Source organism: Gobio gobio, assembly GCF_949357685.1.
Source record: "Gobio gobio genome assembly, chromosome: 15".
Taxonomy (NCBI): Eukaryota; Metazoa; Chordata; class Actinopteri; order Cypriniformes; family Gobionidae; genus Gobio; species Gobio gobio.
The window spans coordinates 32,911,665-32,930,934 of record NC_137108.1 but is presented as its reverse complement, the minus strand read 5'-3'; the positions used below and the strand labels follow the sequence as shown (position 1 = coordinate 32,930,934).

The 19,270-nt window shown below is 36.9% G+C and overlaps 2 protein-coding genes across 3 annotated transcripts; one reads left to right on the top strand and one right to left on the bottom strand.

The window, feature by feature from the left end:
- Nucleotides 1–486: 486 nt before the first annotated feature.
- On the bottom strand, nucleotides 487–2,378 carry rps9 (ribosomal protein S9). 2 transcript variants are annotated; one of them, XM_079836075.1, is made up of 5 exons: nucleotides 2,339–2,378; nucleotides 1,809–1,921; nucleotides 1,596–1,718; nucleotides 1,225–1,411; nucleotides 487–1,118 (listed from the first exon to the last, which is right to left on the bottom strand). In XM_079836075.1, exons 2-5 carry the CDS (start codon nucleotides 1,903–1,905, stop codon nucleotides 1,115–1,117), a joined length of 411 nt encoding a protein of 136 aa, XP_079692201.1. In that variant the 5' UTR covers nucleotides 1,906–1,921; nucleotides 2,339–2,378; the 3' UTR covers nucleotides 487–1,114. The 2 variants fall into 2 exon arrangements, with proteins under 2 accessions (XP_079692201.1, XP_079692200.1); XM_079836074.1 differs by having other exon boundaries at nucleotides 487–757; nucleotides 2,339–2,377.
- Nucleotides 2,379–3,759: 1,381 nt separating this feature from the next.
- rbfox1l (RNA binding fox-1 homolog 1, like) lies at nucleotides 3,760–17,444 on the top strand. The gene is made up of 12 exons (XM_079837133.1): nucleotides 3,760–4,295; nucleotides 8,745–8,981; nucleotides 12,959–13,132; nucleotides 13,578–13,631; nucleotides 13,721–13,813; nucleotides 13,881–13,938; nucleotides 14,034–14,093; nucleotides 14,219–14,360; nucleotides 14,532–14,571; nucleotides 15,107–15,177; nucleotides 15,248–15,329; nucleotides 15,413–17,444. Exons 1-12 carry the CDS (start codon nucleotides 4,209–4,211, stop codon nucleotides 15,455–15,457), a joined length of 1,143 nt encoding a protein of 380 aa, XP_079693259.1. The 5' UTR covers nucleotides 3,760–4,208; the 3' UTR covers nucleotides 15,458–17,444.
- The last annotated feature ends 1,826 nt before the right edge of the window (nucleotides 17,445–19,270 follow it).

Below are 19,270 nucleotides of genomic sequence, written 5' to 3'. Positions count from 1 at the left end.
TTTAAAGTTTAAAAGAACAATTTATCTGAAATAGAATCTATTGTTTGCAGTTATGCATATGAATGATTTTCACTTGGGTTGATCAATGTTTTTCATTTCACTAGTGTTTGTAAGAGGCTTTTCAATTCTGGGCTATACGGCAACTCAGTTTGTAGCACAAATAGCTTTACTGCACTGTCACTCCAGTCATTTACTTGTAACTGCTAATGAATCAGAAATCTTACATTCTCAGGAAATAGCTTACTTTAGCATTGAAAAATAAGGTGGATTCAGGAGTTGGAATTACACAGGAACCCCAACTCATTCACTATAGAAGACTGAAGTCTTGCAACAGAACCTTTAGGTTAGTTTGGGTCAATTTAGAAACCCTTTGGGTAAACTGCATTCAGGAAAATTTGTATAAATTCATAAATCAGTTACAATTCTAAATGGTAACATGTATCAGTTAATACAAATGTAACTCTTTAAAAGGACAAGCGGAGACAATTGGGAATAAACCATTTTTATTGAAAACTTGAAGGAATTGAGCAAACAAAGCAAGCACTGCTGAGTCTCTCCACCCCACTGAAGGGAAGGAGTTTAATCCTCCTCTTCATCATCACCGCCTCCAGCACCACCCTGGGCCTTCTTGGCATTCTTTCTCTTCACACGGCCAGGGCGTCCACCACCGTATGGTGAGCGGAGAGAGAAGTCGATGTGCTTCTGGCTGTCCAGCCTCACCACAAAGGAGGGGATGTTCACAACCTGCTTGCGCACCCTGCAGAACGGCAGAAAAATAAAAATGTAGCCACATGCACTGAAGGTTCACTTCAGGAACTGTTGCTACTGAGCTCGAGGCCTCATTGACGAGGAATTCTTGACACCACTGACAATCTGACGGTTTTAGGGTTTAAATCACTGGCCAAGAGAAAATGTAGCTATATTACAGTAGAAGACCTCAAAGTGCCCACATACGTTACCTGGTAGACTCTGTTTCGTGCAATAAAGCACCCCAGACGTCACGGAAAGCTCTGGGGTTTTGGGCTTTTATTATAAGCAAAGGTATACGGTTTAATCACCGAATTGACCTTGCAGAATATCTCATTCCCACTCACCAGGAGGAGTTTAAACATGGTCAACTAATGAAAGAGGAAGAAAACCTCAATGCACAAGTTTTCAGGGAAATAGTTAACGAAGTCCTGAACTATGAGGGTTCTACACATCCTGCATACTTATGCATCTTACCGGATGTGCCTCTGACGGATGAGCACACGAGCATGGTGGATGCTCTTGGCTAGGCCAAGCTTGAAGACCTGGGTCTGCAGCCTCCTCTCCAAGAAATCCTCTACTTTCAAGCCCAGAATGTAATCGAGCTTCATCTTGCCCTCATCCAGCACTCCAATGCGCACCAGACGTCTAAGCAAAGCATTACCTAAAATAAAAAGAAAACGGTGAGCAGAATGTAATGTATACAATACCAAACAAAGATATAAAGCAAATATATGGCCTCATTCACGAGGAATTCTTGGCAACACTGACAATCTGACTTTAAATATTTTAATCATCGGCCTCTTAGTTTTTAATACAACCTAAAGTCACAATTAACAAACATCTACCTTCAAAGAGACGTCTAGCATCCTTCTCATCCAGAGTGAGAAGCTCTCTGGCAGCTTTGCGGATTTTGGCCAGAGTGAACTTTACACGCCAGACTTCCCTCTTGTTTCTGAGTCCATACTCGCCTGTGGAAAAAATAAAGATTGTTAAAAATTATATTCCCCCCACATTATGGACACAAGTAATAAAATAATTTTCCTTCATTTTGTCCTCACCAATGAGTTTCAACTCCTGGTCGAGACGTGACTTCTCGAAGGGACGTCTGGGGGTGACGTATGTCTTACTACAAACCCAACTCCTGGCAACCGGCATGGCGACTTATCGACGCCTGAAAATATATGTATTTTTTTTATTACATAAAAGTAATACATTTAATATACAGCACGTAACCAGCAGTGTTTCCTCTTATCTTGGTTATAGCAGAAGCCTTCGTTTCAATACATTTTATTCTAGACCATCCAAATTCTACTTGAAGAACCTTAATGTATTCAACAGTCCTAAGCGGAAATTCATGTTAACATATGAACATAACACTTCATGACTAGGCCGGAACGCCTTGTGGAAACACGTTGCCCTGCACCGCGAGATAAAGCTAGTTTCTCCGCATGAGGTAACCCACTAAAAAACTGGACGTGTAAAACAGTCCTTTATTATACACAAGTTTAATAATGTTGAACTAAAAACATTCAATGTGAGCAAAAATGAGAAATTATGACAGAAATAGGGAGGCCCAGGCCGCCATTACCTGTCTGTGTCAGGCTCGCACAGTAAAGAGAACGTGCTCTCAGCCTCCCCGGAAATTTATATGCGTATTTCAAACTACAGAACCCACAAAGCTCTGCGTCTTCCGTTAAAATCACTGTTTATGAATTATGTGCTTCCCCCTATTGGCCAAAAGGAGCATTTATATAAAATACGCACTCCTATAAAACAACAGAGAAATTATTTGATGTCGATTATTTACAAAGAAATGAATTAAAACGCGTTTCTGTTCAGAACTGGGCGAACAGAAGACAATGACCCATGAAGATTCGGTCTTTAAGTGGAAATAGTTTTCCAAGCACATGCATGACTCAACGTGATATTTACAAGTGGGGATTCTAGGGGAACTTTATTTACGTGTTGCCGAACTGCTGTGACGTTGGTAGGTAACGAAATAGGCAGGCACTATGTAGGCCTACGAAGGCCAGTCACTCTTTTTTCACTGTTTGCTGTGGCCTATGTGAAGAGAATATTTTTGTTAGATACCAAAATAATAACAATAAATGTAATCTATAAGATTAGCATAAAGGCAAAACATTTATTTATTTATTATTACAACACTGTACAAATTTAAACGACTTCAACTGATTTAGTAGGCCTAACTTTTTTTTTCTTTTCTTTTTTTTTTACAACAAACATTTTTTTTTACATTCACACAATGCATCTCTCAAGTGTTGCCTGAATTACTTTTAGTTATCCAAAACTTGATTCCAAATGAAAAACCTTTAATTATAAACATATATTGAGTGCCTGGGTTTGCATAATAATAGTCCAGTAATTTGAATATGACACTTTGTTCAGTATTCTTGTGAAATGATTGATTATAAGGCCTATTCTTAAACTTTATGATAAAACAGATTGGCTCCAGCATTAGAGCCATAGACGTTAATAGTAATTAATTAAATATGATATTAGTTTAACAGTGGTGCTGAAAGAAAAATACGATTTTTTTTGTTCTGATAATAATGTAAAATACTTTAATTTTCATTTATGTTCCATGCTTTCAATATGCAGTTATGGTTAGAGGTGGAGCAGGAGTGCAAGTCAAAATGCACTTTTATTACACACTATATTTTCAATTTTTTTCAGGCACATTGTTTTTTTTTCAAGTATGACAGCACAACAACCGAATACGTCAGATTGTCAAAACAAAGTGATGTCATGGCTTTACATTTTGGTCTTTTATGCACTTGCTTGTGTCTTTTTCAGCAAGACGTGATGAGAAACATCCGTGTTATTAAAGTTTGGACTAAATTATGAATTACTGCATGACTTGCTGTTTAATTCCCATTGGTGATACCAGCTCAACTAAAGGAGGAATGGGGACTATTTATAAAGGAGTGTAACACAACTCTGAGCATGTGTTTCTGTCTATCAAATATACCGACTGACACACACAGACACACACACACACACACACACACACACACACACACACACACACACACACACACACACACACACACACACACACACACACACACACACACACACATGCGGTGTCCCCCAGAGATCTTTCAGTACTGATCTCCTCTGCCATTTGAGAGACAGACTAACTCCGCACTCTTAACTTTTGGAGAGGGTCTTATTTTTGACTTTCTTTTAAAATTCTCGTTTCATTTATCGCTTAGAAGCTGTGACGCCAGCCATTAGTGCAGAGAAACACACTCTTCTTCTCCGTTTCTTTTTCATACCCCTGGATCTTTTTTCCTCCTCTGTTTGGATCCTATAATTTCTCAGTCTGGTACTTTTTTTATTCAGAAAGCTCTCCTTTACCTTCCCCTCTCTCTCCTCCTGGTCTCCCATCCCTTGTAGCTGTTCCTTTTTTCTGCCCTTTTCTCTGGCTATGCACCATGCTGTCCTCCCCTACTGTGATCCTTCAGCCCTACGGACTCCCTGTTTATCCCCAGACAGCCTCCTGCTACCCCAGCATTGTACAGGTAAACGTGTCCCTTTCTCTCTCTGCCTCTTCCTCTTTCACACTTTCTCTGCAATAGTGTATTTTTCTATTTACTTGTTTATTTATTTACAATTGTAATCAATTTGTTTATTTTAAGCATTTTAAGAACTTTGCTTGTGCAGTCCCTGTCACATGTCTGGTAAAATGTTGAACAAATCAAACAATCACTGGGCAGCAAGAGGCTTGTGTATGTACTAAAAACGGTCGTCCACCAAAGGTTCTGAAGACATGAAATGTGTTTCTCTCTGTCAGCGAAGGACGCTGCGTCCCTCTGTTAGTTATATTTGTCCCTGCGAGGTGGCCTACTGAAAACAGGTTCAGTGTGTTTGTGTGCGTGTGTGTGTGTGTGTGTGTGTGTGTGTGTGTGTGTGTGTGTGTGTGTGTGTGTGTGTGAGAGAGAGAGAGAGAGAGAGAGAGAGAGAGAGAGAGAGAGAGAGAGAGAGAGAGAGAGAGAGAGAGAGAGAGATTCCAGGACAGCTGATAAACGGTGTGCCTGCTCTTTCTCTCGGTCACACTCGCTGTATTTTTAGTCTGTTCTTCTCACTGCCGATTGCCTCAAACACACAGATTAGAGATATAGAAATAGATGTAGAGTCAGAAGATCTCTTGACTTTATCTAAAGTGATACACAGTGACAGATTTTGACATCTAAAGCATAGGACTTAAAAGAGGCATTTTCTTAGTTGCTCCTGCTCCCTTAAAGGAATAGTGCACCCGAATAGAAATTTCTGTCATCATTTACTCACCATCAATTTGTTCCAAACCTGTATGAGTTTCTTTCATCTGCTGAACACAAAAGAAGATATTTTGAATGTCGGTAACCAAACAGTTGACGGTAGCCATCGACTTCCATTGTATGGAAAAAAAATACAATGGAAGGTCAATGGGGCCCATCAGAAATGAAATAATTTTTTTGATAGTTGTGTGTGTTGGTGCAAAATAAGAAAAGCAAAAATATGGCATATTTGCCATATTTTTGTGTGTGCGTATGCATGTGCATTTATTAATGGAACAATTAATATGTTAGGAATAATGTATGTTCATAAATCATAAAATACCCCCCCCTCCCCCCAAAAGACTGTGATGTAAATCTGAGGAGTAATGTATCACCTTAAAATGTTTTATTTTTTAATAATGACTTGCGCAACCAACATTACATGGCTAATAAACAAATAAATGTAGGTAAAATACTTGTTTGAATTTGAGAGAGTGAAACAATGTAAACTGTTACTTTGAAAATTTTCATTTTTATATTGCTTTGGATCAGTGTTGTTATTGTTAACTAAAACTGTTTAAAAACATGTTAATTGAAATAAAGCTGAAATAAAATACAAATATTTGATGAAAAAATGTAATCTTAACTTAAAATATATATTAGTTTGAGTTTTTTTATAGCACATAAAAATGACTAAAACTAAAATAAAAATATGCAAATAAAAGCCAATTCAAAATAAATACTAACAGTATAGAAATAACACTGTTTTGGATAAAATATTGTTTAGCAGTCAATAGAAAGCTCTGACTCCATAATCCCACAACTGGCCAACCAGAATCAAGTATTCCAAAGAGCCTTGTACATGAGTATAGACTACATAAGCAGTTCTGGTCATCAGGGCTGTGTGTGTGTGTGTGTGTTTGAATGATCCTGCAGCTGTCAGATAAGGCACCTGGCATCCTGCCTCTGATCTTTAACCCCAAACCTGACAGCTGAATAGGCCAATGTGTGTGTGAGGGTGAAGAAATCTCGTATCTGTCAATGTGCCTGAAAATACCTTTTATCGGCTAGATAGAGGCATTATTTAAATACTCTCACAGTAATAAAGAATTAGGATGGCAAACTGAATAGTTTATGTTCAGATCTCGCAAAATAACTAATGGACTGTGTTCAAACAATATCATGTTTATGATTGTTCTTCATATCCCCTGTACCAGAACATGGCTTGGTATTGTTTATTTAAGTTATTTTGTTGTGTGTACTTGTTGAATAAAGCTTTCAAAGTTTAAAGTCTAAAGGTCAGTCACGGTCTGTCATGCACTCTTAAAGGGTTAGTTCACCCAAAAATGAAAATCATGAATTACTCGCCCTCATGTAGTTCCAAACCCGTAAGACCTTCGTTCATCTTCGGAACACAAATTAAGATATTTTTGATGAAATCCAAGAGCTCTCTGACCCCTAGACAGCAATTTAATGACCACTTTTGAGGTCCAGAAAGGTAGTAAAGACATCATTAAAATAGTCCATGATGTGACTAAAGTGGTTCAACCTTAATTTTATGAAACGATGAGAATACTATTTTTGTATTAATTTTTCTAAATACAGTGCAGCACTTCAGAGTTCTACGACTCACCATTGGCTAGCTCCTGCGTCAGCATCACACACATGCGTCGTAGTGCTCACGTGAACAGCGTCGGCCAATGGTAATCCCGCATTCTGTAAGCACCGCACTGTATTTACTACGTCAACAGCATACACTCTAAAAAATGCTGGGTTAAAAACAACCCAAGTTGGGTTGAAAATGGACAAACCCAGCAATCGGGTTGTTTTAAGCAAACATTTAACCCAACCGCTGGGATAAAACAACTCAATTGCTGGGTTTGTCCATTTTCAACCCAACTTGGGTTGTTTTTAACCCAGCATTTTTTAGATTGTAGGAGATGAGAAGAGATTGTTGATTGTGTGTGTGTGTGTGTGTGTGTGGGGGGGGGTGTTGCGCACAAAAAGTATTCTCGCTTCATAAAATTAAGGTTGAACCACTGGAGTCACATGGACTATTTTAACAATGTCTTTACTACCTTTCTGGACCTTGAAAGTGGTCATTAAATTGATGTCTAGGGGTCAGAGAGCTCTTGGATTTCATCAAAAATATCTTAATTCGTGTTCCGAAGATGAACAAAGGTCTCACGGGTTTGAAAAGTGTGAAAAATCTTTAGTTTGCGACCAGCAGCAACGGCACACTGAGTGACATTTTGAGTCAGCATGCAGTAGTATTTCAGTTTGCAGGTCTGACAACACCTGTTTGCGTCTCGTAAATCTTTCACCGGGGTGTCAAGTTGCTCTTGTTTTTTTGTTTTGTTGTTTTTTTAAAGAATGAAAGTAAGATATGCCATGTTCTTGTAAACAGTGGTTATTGTAACCAATTATGGTGTATAATATAATATATTGTAACTAATTATGGTGTATAATATAACAACAATGCTGAATAATAGCTGTGATTAGAAACAGACACTGATGTAACATGATACTTTTGTTTCTGCTGAAGGAATCTAAGTGTGGTTGTGATATTTAATCAGAGCCGTGTCTTTTAGTGTCACCGTTTATCTGTGAAGTCTAAATTTACTCTGCCTTATCTGCCTGGTGATAAAGAGTAAACACATAGAAAGTGTGTGAAGAGCTTTCATATAAGCTTTATATCTATTATTCTGCCTATAATTGTATTGTGCCTTCGATTTCAGAAAGCTTTTGGTATGTCACAACACTATCAATATAATCAGAATTGCCTGCATTACATGTGTTATAGTTTATATTTGAGAGAATTTGAATATCTTAAGTTTTCACTTTTCATGCATTTTTTGTTCTATGAGTGAAGTGAACAGTTACTTTAATGTGTTTGAGTGATCTTACCTGTTTTACCTGATCTGTTTCCTACACACTTCAATAGTTAGGAATCTGGTTGGTCTGGTTTAAATAAATCAAGATCATTGTATTTCAATACATGATTAGGATCACTGAGTTTTACAGAGCTGAAACATTGAGGTGTTTGTATGTAAGAATCAACTGTTATCCAAACAGACGTGTGTCTGTTGAGGATCTACAGTGTAGGAGGGGGAAATGGGATGATTGACATGAACAAATGAACACAGCTGGTGTAAAGACCCCCCTTGAGACAGATTTGGTGCTCTGTGATTGGTGGGTGCAAGGGACTTTTGGCAAGGTGGGCGGGGGAAAGCGTTGCATTAAAGCATGCGTCAGTTGTTGGTGAGTATTGGGCCGCCTGTGGAATGCACTGAAGGGGTGAGATGCATCATTTATACTACATTTATACTCCTCTTTTTATACATTGTGTCTTTGTCCAGACTTTTTGTCTAGACTTTGCGATGTCCGGTTTAGCTGTTTAATATTTGATGTGATGTACTGCATTTCTTCAAACAGTAACAGTATGTTGGCTTCTTTAGGTAAATTCAGGTCAGTTTTATTTGGCAAAAATATTTTAGTAAAAAAGTATTTTACCCAATGTTGCAAATGCGTTCTTTTTTTATTTTTTAGATACATACCTTTTCACTATCTTCCAAAAGAGTATCAAATATGTAGGCCTACTTCAAAATCCAGCATTTATTCACAAACAGATCTTTTCTCTAATTATGCCTTATTCTTGAACAGTTTACAGAACTAATATTTCTGTTATTAAACAGCATCTCTATCTCATTACAGGGTGCCACCGCCCAAGAGGCGGGGCCAGGCAATGGTGACCCTTCACTTCCTCAGGTCTATGCCCAACCCCCTTCATACCCTCCACCTGGACAAGTCCCACCCACACCTGCTGCCCGACTGCCACCCCTCGATTTCACTGCTGCTCATCCAAACTCTGAATATGCAGATCATCATCAATTGAGAGTCTATCAGGGCTCTCAGCTCGACGGGACAGAGTCTATACCTGCCAATAACACGGTAAGATTGATTACCTGATCAATAAATGACTGGATAAAGAGTGTTTTAGAGAAGAATATGGTCTTAAATATCAGTTAACACAGGGGAGTATCTAGATTACTTGAGTTTAAAAGTGAAAATGCATTTGTTAGTATATGCAAAAAATGTCAATATTACACAAAATAGGTAACTAAATCAAGCACAAACATTTATTGAAATAATCTAATTTACCTAGTCGAGCAATGCCCATTTGAGTATAAAAATATGATTTTACAGTGGCCATCACTGCTGTGAATTAGTAAAATCAGATGTATTTGCGTCAGAAAAGGTATGCCAGGAATATGTATGGGCTGCTGATATATAATCTCATGCTTCGGTCCTCTGGGATCTCCTGTCTGAGCTAAAAATATCTCTATGTCCTTTACACATCCTTCCTTTGCCTTGTCCATGTATGGCAATTCAGCTGGCTCAGGGCACCGTATAGAGGAATATTTAAACTTACTATGGAAGAAACACTAATTCAAACTTCCCTCTTTCTTTTCTGCTCTCTAGTTCTCTTTTCAAAGAGCTTTAGAATTTTGACGTTTTAAACTTAAATGTTTATATACAAATTTGCTTTAATAAGCAGAAATTCAGAGATGTGTTTGACGTTTCAGGGTGCTATTACTCTTAAACTGCATTACATACATTTTTATTCAGAGTCATGTGTTTTCCATTTTATATACTGTAGGGGTTTTCAAAATGGGGGTCCAGGGACCAAAATGTATTTTAGGTTAGGTTTTAAGTTAACAAGTTAAGATAGAGATTATATTTATAATTTGATTTCTATAGCCTGGTTGAAAATCCCTAGATTAATTGCCATTATTAAATTGTAATTTAGTGTATTAGTTTAGTTGATTTTAGTCTAGTTTTAACAGTAATAAATAATAATAACTGGCAAATATTCTCCAGATAATATTTTAATAATGTGCTTTGGGCAATATAATTGTGTACACACTCAAAAAATGCTGGGTTAAAAATAACCTAAGTTGGGTTGAAAATGGACTAACCCAGCGATTGGGTTGTTTTAACCCAGCATTTGGGTGGTTTTAACCCAGCGGTTGGGTTAAATGTTTGCTTAAAACAACCCAATTGCTGGGTTAAAACAACCCAATCGCTGGGTTAAAACAACCCAATCGCTGGGTTAGTCCATTTTCAACCCAACTTGGGTTATTTTTAACCTAGCATTTTTTAGAGTGCATGTTGCAAGATATAATATGATGGGTAATATTTTAAATATATGAAAATATAAAGCTATTGTTAAATTTTAGTATTGTATTTAATCATATTTTGGGGTCCATGGCATCAAAAAGTCTGAAAACCCCTAAAATAAGTATTGTCATGTGCAGTGAATCAACCTGAGAGACTTAATTTAGTTGAATAACTCAAATAAATGATCATTTCTGTCACACTTACAGTTTTTCAGTGTTATCAACGCAATGAAATATATTTACTAATGTTTTGAAGGCACCAGTACTGAGATGCCAGTCATGAACCCAGATGTAAATATTGTATTAAAAGGTCAATCTGTAATTGCTGAAATATTGTCTATTGGACCCATGCCATATCTTTAATGTGTCACCATGGATGCGTATGATTGTTATTGTTGTGTTTTTTTAGAATGTTTTTTAAGCCGTTATTAATGGCTTATCGGGTACAGTAATTGCAGACGGCCATTTTAAGTTTAACAAAGGAATTGTGGGAAGGACTGAGAGTAATAAATTCACTATGAAAGTATTTTTTTTTCACTGAAAAATTTCATGCAATGAGTTCTCTCTTTCTCTGTCACACCATCTTCTGTCCACATTGCTTATATCACTAGAGAGCGCCAGATATTGGGACTATGAGACGCCGCCGTGGAGGGAGGGGTCAAGGGGGGGAGTCAGACGGGATGACCCCTCCCCCCTCATCTATGTTTCCCAGGTCCAGTCAGAAAAGCACTCTGCATCGTGACGTGATATCATCACATACCTTCCCATCACACCTTCCCTCAATCTGTCACTTCTCCCAAAATCCCTCCCTGGCCTGTGTCTCTGGATGAATGTAATGATGATGATGATTCAACAGTATTTTCTGTGTGACTGTCTGCTGTCGTAGTCATTACAGCTAGCAATCAGCCCGGCCAGCTCAGAGTTAACCATAACCATGATCTGTTTGCGTGTGTGGATGTGTGTGTGTGTGTGTGCGTGTGTGTCTGCGTAAATCTCCCCTACCTCTTTCTTCCTTATTAATACACTGCCCTGTCTTGGTTCCAAAAATGGCACATTGTTGCAGTTTTGCAATCAAACTGTAAAGTCATATGCTGAAATGCGTAAGCTGCTTGAATTCCCCTGTTTAGTGCTTCTGCCTTTTACTCTCCGTTTTGGGGTTCACTCGGTTCTAGACCCTTCCTTACCTTCTTGCCCTATTTAGGATCATCAACACCCATCATTTCTATTTTTGTGTCTTTTTATTTTGCTGCTGATTCTCTATATTGTACAATGAGGGAACACTAAGGAGGGATAGTCATTGCAGTGTAATTTATTGATAGAAATTTAATTATTTAGGATTTATGCAACTCCTGGCGATGAATTCAATTCTTCTTTCTCATAGTTGAATCTATAGTGATACACTGATTTAGACATTTTTGGCTGAGACAGATAAACATAAAATATTTTTGTGTTATGGGCCACAAACGATTAATGGCAGATATTATAAATAATACAATAAAATATACAAAGTCTATTGCACTTTGTTTTTAAAAAAGAAAATTAAACATGTTTAAGTGTTAAATAAAAATTAAATATTGATTTTTGAGAAGTCTAAATCAGTCCTCTGGACGAGGGACCTCTGGGATGAAAAACTGAAAATAATAAAATAATAATAAAAATGAAAACTTTTATGTGGAATCAAAGGAAGGGAACATGATGAACCGAATGCACCCCCTTTTTTCTGCCCAGATTAGAGCTGTTTTGTTGCCCTTTACCCTTTAGTATTGCAGATCTGTAATGGATGAGTTAAAGCAGAGGTAACTTTGCCTTTCTGCTTCAACTTTTTCCATCATTATAAAATAGATATGGAATTGGCCATCTGTCTGTCCTTCTTTCTCGTTCTAATGACCATTCTTATCATTTGCATAACATTTTTCCCCACTGCTTTAAGATTCACTTCACATGATTCGTTTTTTATACCTTTTTTTGACCTTTTTCACCATTTTCCCTTCCTCTTTACTCTGTCACGCTATGCTCGACTACTCTTTTTCTTCTAGCTATTGGCTCTTCCTGTTTTTGAACATTTTTAATACACCTTTTTTTTACTTCTTAATCCATTTTTTTATGGTAACAGTTTTGTGCCGTTTGGTGAGGTAGGCTGTGCAGACATACGAACTGGCATCGTGATGCATTGTGAGATAGTTGATGTGTTGGGTTTGAAGCACAAAACACTCCTATGTATTGATCTGCATGGGGGCATTTTATTCACAGTCATGTACATTCAGCGCAATAGGAAATGCTGTGTAATAATGCATTACATATGACAATATTTCAGTTGCAGCGCTCAGAAAGTTACACGTTGTTAATGACTTTAAGCTGGTATTGACTTCACTGAAGTTAAAATATGACTGCTCTATTTTCAATGCAAATTGTGGTTTTTACGTCTAACAGGCATGTACTTAGACAGCTCACTAAAATGGGAACTTGTTCACATTTCCTCACTTTTGCTTGAGAGGAATCACTGGATGAGGAATGCTCCTTTACGTTTTGTTGTGGTCACTTTATAAAACCAGTTTTCTCCCAATAAAATGTTAGACTGCAGTAAGTTTGATAAGAGATCTTACCATATAAGAACTAAAGGTTTGTTGTCATGAAATGCATACTAATGTTTCTTCTGTCATTTTCTATTTTTCTCTTTAACTTCCTCCTCACTCTTTCTGCGCCAACATTTTCTCCCTTCCCTATCTTTCATTCCTGTCACCCTCATAGGATGATTCTTTGGCACCTGTAACGTCTGACACACAGTCTCTTACTGTGGCATCTGGAAGTGGAACAGGAAGTGGAAGTGAGGAGGAAGGAGCTGGGAAGGCCCAACCCAAAAGGCTTCACGTTTCCAATATCCCTTTTAGGTTTCGAGACCCAGACCTGAGGCAGATGTTTGGGGTAAGAGCATTTGTGTTTGTCCCAAATAAAATGCATTACTTAGTTGGCCTTTTTTTGACATTTAAAGAGATCACCCAACAATGAACATTCGGTCATCATTGTCTCAGTCTCATGTCATTCCAAATCAGTATGACTTTCATCTGCAGAGCTCAAAAGAAGATGCTTTGAGAAATGTTTCAACATTTTGTATATACATTTAAAGTCAATGAGGTTCAAAACAACATTCGAACCAACTGACTTTCTTTGGGCAAAAAAAAAAAATACTAGTATACTAAGATTGCACCTAACAGAAGAATGAACAGCAAAAGAAAAGAGGTTCCAGGTTTGGAACAACATAAGTAAATGATAACTGAATGCTCATTTTTGGGTGAACTATCCCTTCAGCTAACCCCATTCAATGCGTAACTGTTTAAATAATATCTGTTGTTGTTTTTTTATCTCTCAGCAATTTGGAAAGATTCTAGACGTGGAGATCATCTTTAATGAGAGAGGGTCAAAGGTCAGTAGGTTTAACAGTTGTGTTGAGTTAGTCACTTCTTTATTTTGAGTTTCATCTGTGATTCAATTTGATTTCAATCCTTTCTTTAGGGGTTTGGATTTGTGACATTCGAGAGCGCAGTGGAGGCAGATAGAGCGAGAGAGAAGCTCAACGGAACGATCGTCGAGGGAAGGAAGATTGAGGTATGAGGATAAGTTACTGTGTTAAGGAGAAGAGACAACTAAACAACTAAATGACTCTGATCCTCAGGTGAACAACGCCACAGCGAGGGTGGTTACAAAAAAGCCCCAGACGCCATTAGTGAACGGTGAGCTTCCTGCCCAAAATGTTACACTTTAAACAAAAAAAAATACTGAAAATAAAGGGTTGGTAGAACTCTCATTTATATGTCTATTCCTGTAGCTGCTGGGTGGAAAATCAATCAAGTAATGGGGGCCATGTACGCCCCTGAACTTTACACAGGTATGGGTATTTTTAATTCTAACTTTTATTCCATAATAGTTACCAGAAATGTCCTGTCCTGAATCACCTTTAGAATATGTGATTTGTTGTTTTGCTCTCTAATTTTCACTTTTTGGGTTTAATAGTCGCCAGCTTCCCTTATCCTGTTCCCACGCCGACTTTGGCGTACAGAGGCTCTGGCCTCCGTGGACGTGGTAGGGCAGTCTACAATACAATCCGCTCAGCTGCAGCCGCAGCCACGCCAGCTGCAGTACAAGCCTATCCAGGGTCAGTCGCTCTCTCAGTGGGCATGTTACTACAAAACATTTAGTTAGGATTTACACTATACTGGAATTATTGATTGAAAAAAACTTGAACTTGTTATTATACAATATACATTTAATTAATTTTATTTCATTTATGGCATTATGTAATGTGCCTACTTTCTGTCTCCTGCAGAGTGGTGTATCAGGAAGGATTGTATGGTGCTGAGGTCTACGTACGTTACCAGTCAACATTTACTTATTTACCGGCACATCTCCAAGAGTTTGTCATGACTTGGTATAGTCAAATCTAGCCTAAACGAAGTGCTCAACCGACCACAAGTTGAAGTTCTTGAAACATTAGGCTCAATTTCACGTAGAAATTTAATTGATCAAAACTAAAGTCACAAGATGCGTTACAGTCGCAATGGTAGTGTTGAGTGTGGTTAAAGCTATGAGCTGGTCAAGAAGCAGAGAATGTGACTGCCAGGATCCCACAAAAGCCTAAATATAGACTACTACAAGGTGAAATATCCACTGAAAGGATTGATCCAAGTTTATTGACTTCTTAAATCAACCTATATTATTATTTTTATATAATGTTATATAATTTAAGCTTACACATACAACCATAAACCTACCTGGAAATTTCAAATCCAAACTTCAGGGTTCTCCATGAGGACTGTCCCTCTAGTAAGCATGTTTTGCAATTCAAATAGTTTGCTGAATGAATAACAATGTAATGCAATACTTCAAACTTCCGGTCTTTAGGGAGGATATCCAGCTACATATCGAGTGGCCCAGTCGGCCTCAGCAGCTGCAACAGCCACATACAGTGATGGGTAAGAGCATCTATCTATCCGTCCATCCATCCATCCATCCTTATTTTTATTTATTTATTTTAATTTTAAGATACGGAAGAGTCTATGCCACAACAACTGACCCCTACCATCACTCAGTGGGACCCACCACCACTTATGGAGTTGGAACAATGGTAAGTTACAATGTGACAAATTGCTCATGGCGAGTACAGCAGTTGATATGATAGAATGTCTGATTTATTCTGTTTGTTTACAGGCAAGTTTGTACCGTGGAGGCTACAACCGCTTTACTCCGTACTGAACGAAAACAGCACTTTGACTCACTTCTGCTTATTTTGGCCAGGAAATGATGAGACTGTCACTTCCTATGTGAACCACTGTTTTCTGAGGAACCATTTGACCTTAAGATTGTAAATACTGCCAATATTTATAGGGGAAAAAAGACGAATCCAGCCTGAAAATATAATTATTTATATTTAAGGACTTTGAATTCCTAATTTAAGAAAATATCCCACCAAAAAAGAAAAGTACATACTTATCACACTGCACAGTCAGGTCTAGCATATCATGGTGTCGTTGTTATCTACAGTACATACTGATACTATCACAATAGTGCCATGATATGGAAGTCATCATGTGCTTATAGAGCCTCACAGGTAGATGACAGGCCTCAAAAAGCGGCCCAACACTGTATTTTTATTACAACCTCTGGATCTGTTGCACTGTTGAATGCTGATGATATACAATAGACAAAGACAAATACCTCTGGTGGAACTTCCCCCAGAGAGAAATATAAATCTCTGAACTTGTCTAGTATGTATAGGGCTGTGTGCGCGTGTTTGTTGGAGTGTCTTTGGAGTGTTCGAGTGTGTGTAATTTTTCTGCTGTCACAAGCAATACTGTGAGATACAGCAATAGCACTGGGGTGGGTGATATTTTTCTCACAATGTAATCTACCTCTGACCTAAACATCTCTTTATTCTAAACTAAAACAAACTATCTATCTATCTCTATCTATCTATCTATCTATCTATCTATCTATCTATCTATCTATCTATCTATCTATCTATCTATCTATCTATCTATCTATCTATCTATCTATCTATCTATCTATCTATCTCCTATCTATCTATCTATCTATCTATCTATCTATCTATCTATCTATCTATCTATCTATCTATCTATCTATCTATCTATCTATCTATCTCTATCTATCTATCTATCTATCTATCTATCTATCTATCTATCTATCTATCTATCTATCTATCTATCTATCTATCTATCTATCTATCTATCTATCTATCTATCTATCTATCTATCTTTTTTAAATCTGAGGTGCTTTCCTCTCTGATTTTCTCCTGTCATTTCCTGTAATGTTATGTTCATCTTGTCCTCTCACCTTCTTTTTTCTGTTCATTTTCTGCTGTAGTACAAATGCTGTTTGCTTCAGCAATATAACTTTTGTATTCTTATTCTGTCTTTATTCTTCTCTTTTTTCCACTTTCAACTTCTTTTTTAATGCTTATTTGATCCTGTTGTGTGCTTTACTTCCCTTTACTTTCTGCTTTCAATGACTTTCTTCTTTCTTAAAGGCTAAGTGCATTAATGTCTGCTTAATATCATTTTTTAAATTCCAAATTACTGATTCAAAAATGAATCAATTTATTTTCAAGACCATTTAGATGTTTTCTCTCTCTAGGGGACTATTCCATGCCTTTCTTTCTTTCTTTCTTTCTTTCTTTCTTTCTTTCTTTCTTTCTTTCTTTCTTTCTTTCTTTCTTTCTTTCTTTCTTTCTTTCTTTCTTTCTTTCTTTGGCTGCTTGGTGTGCTTTCACTCATACATATTTCTGAAACTCTTCTTTCACTTTGACTCTCTCACTATGCCTATAAGGCTTATTTATTATTCTTATAGCTGATTTCCTATTAATTTGTCCCTTAGCTTTTTCTCCTGTCTGCTTTCTTTTGACCTCTCTTTTTTTTTCTTTTTCCTCGCTTCCTCTGCCCTGTGTTCTTTCTCTGCTTCTGCATTTAACCTTCTGCGTCTGTTATCCTTTAGATTCCTGTGCATTTTTCGTAGTGTTATTTATACTTTATTTTCTTTAGTTTAGTTAACTTAATCCTTTCCTTCTCTTTTTTCTCTCTTTCTTCCAGACAGCTTGATTATTCTTTTATCTCACATCCATTATAGGACCCTATGATGTCATTGCTGTATCATTTTTTTTTCCAACTCACTAAAGTGTAAACTCTAACTCTGTGGCTGAACTGTACATTAAAAGAGTTTAATGATGTTTAAGATTTGTGTCTGATCATTGAGCAGAATATTAGTTATTTCATTATGCTAATTTTGAAACATAACAGCAAATAACACTTTTCTGAGAAGGTGAAGTCTGGAAAAAATGTGAAATATATATTTCTAAGTATACATAGTGCCAGATCTAAGACCTATCAAATCTAAGGACTTTTTCACATCTTCTCAGTTTTTAAGGTTCTTTTTTCGTCCCACTTTATACTATGTACTTACATTGTACTTATTGTGTTGATATTGTATTGCAAAACACTGTTGCTGATATTGAGGTGGGATACGGGTAATGTTAGGGACATGTGTGGTGGTATGGGTAAGTTTAAGGGTAGGGTTAGGTATAAGGAAATTGTCAACAGTGTAAATAACTACAGAAATTAATTACAGATGTAATTACATGCAATTACATTTTTAAATAGGACAACGTAAAAACATTAAGGGCATTGTATCAAATGATTAATTTAAATATTAGTACAAAGTAGTTAAGGTCACCTAATATAAAGTGGATTGTTTACTTCAGTCTTATTCTCATGTAGCGGATCACTGGTCGCACCTCAGTTTCAACTCCCAATAAGTACAAGCACTGCCAGTGCCATTTTTAGGTGTTTACTGCAAGCATAAAATGGGAAAGGGTTACAGCAATCTTCTCTCCTCAGAGTGCTTCCCTCAGACTAGGATGGATTAGTGTAATGTGAGACACTGACTAATGTGGGACACCTAAGCTTTAGTGCATTTATCTCTTCTTTAACAACATTAAAGTGAACATGATAGGTGTTGATTTCAAGCAGGTGTGTCAAGTAAATGAAATCACATGAATTTATGTCAAATGTAGATTTAAAAATATCAAACAGGAAGTATTTCTTGTGAAGTCCACTCAAAGGTCAGTCACATAGGATTTAGCCAAAATTAATAAGGATATAAATCTGTTATAAAACAATGTTCTAAACTGTTATCAAATTATAATTGTGATGTATTTGTACATCAAATGTTGCAATAATATTGTTCAAATCTTCTATTTGAAGCAATCTTTGTCGTCACACTGACACAAAATGTTGTTTTAAAAGTGGGACAGTCAAATATACTATGTTATTTAATTGAGAAAATGAGCGTTAAGAAATTTGAATGCCATATGTATTTTTGTTAAAATGTTGGGTTTTATAATGCAGCAATATTAGCGTTCACCCAAGAAACTTTGCATTTGCTCGCAAATAACTTTTGACTGGTTCATCTCTTATGATTGTGCCAATGTAGTTTACAAACAGTGATAAAACAAATACAATGTTTTTGTTTGATATTTACATTTTGATATATTTTTAATGACACTAAAATCTCTTTTTTTTTTACTTTACTGCATAGGCTACCAACAATCTTTAAATGTGTAATGTCTACTTCTAATTTATCACTGTTAAACTAATCAGAAGCAAAATAAAAATATGTGTGTGTATATTAAATTTTTTTGACCAGTTTTAAAGTTATTACATTTTTGTTCCTGAAATCCACCCTTCTGCTGGGATCAGTATAATCCAGATTTTTTTGGGATCAAAGGTAGGTAACGCTGAGATCTAGGTGATATAAACAGAATCCAACGATGACTTGACTTGAACTTAGTATGACTTGACTTGACTAAAACAGACTTGAACATGAGCCATAAGCAAACTTTACAAACTCACCAACAGGTGAGGTTACAGGAACAATACTCGACAAAATGACAAGGCAAACAGACTAGGGGAACAGCTGACATGATCACATAAGGGCAAGGAGGTCACATGACAAGAACCAGGAAACATGACTGTGATAATAAAAGATAATGGTGAT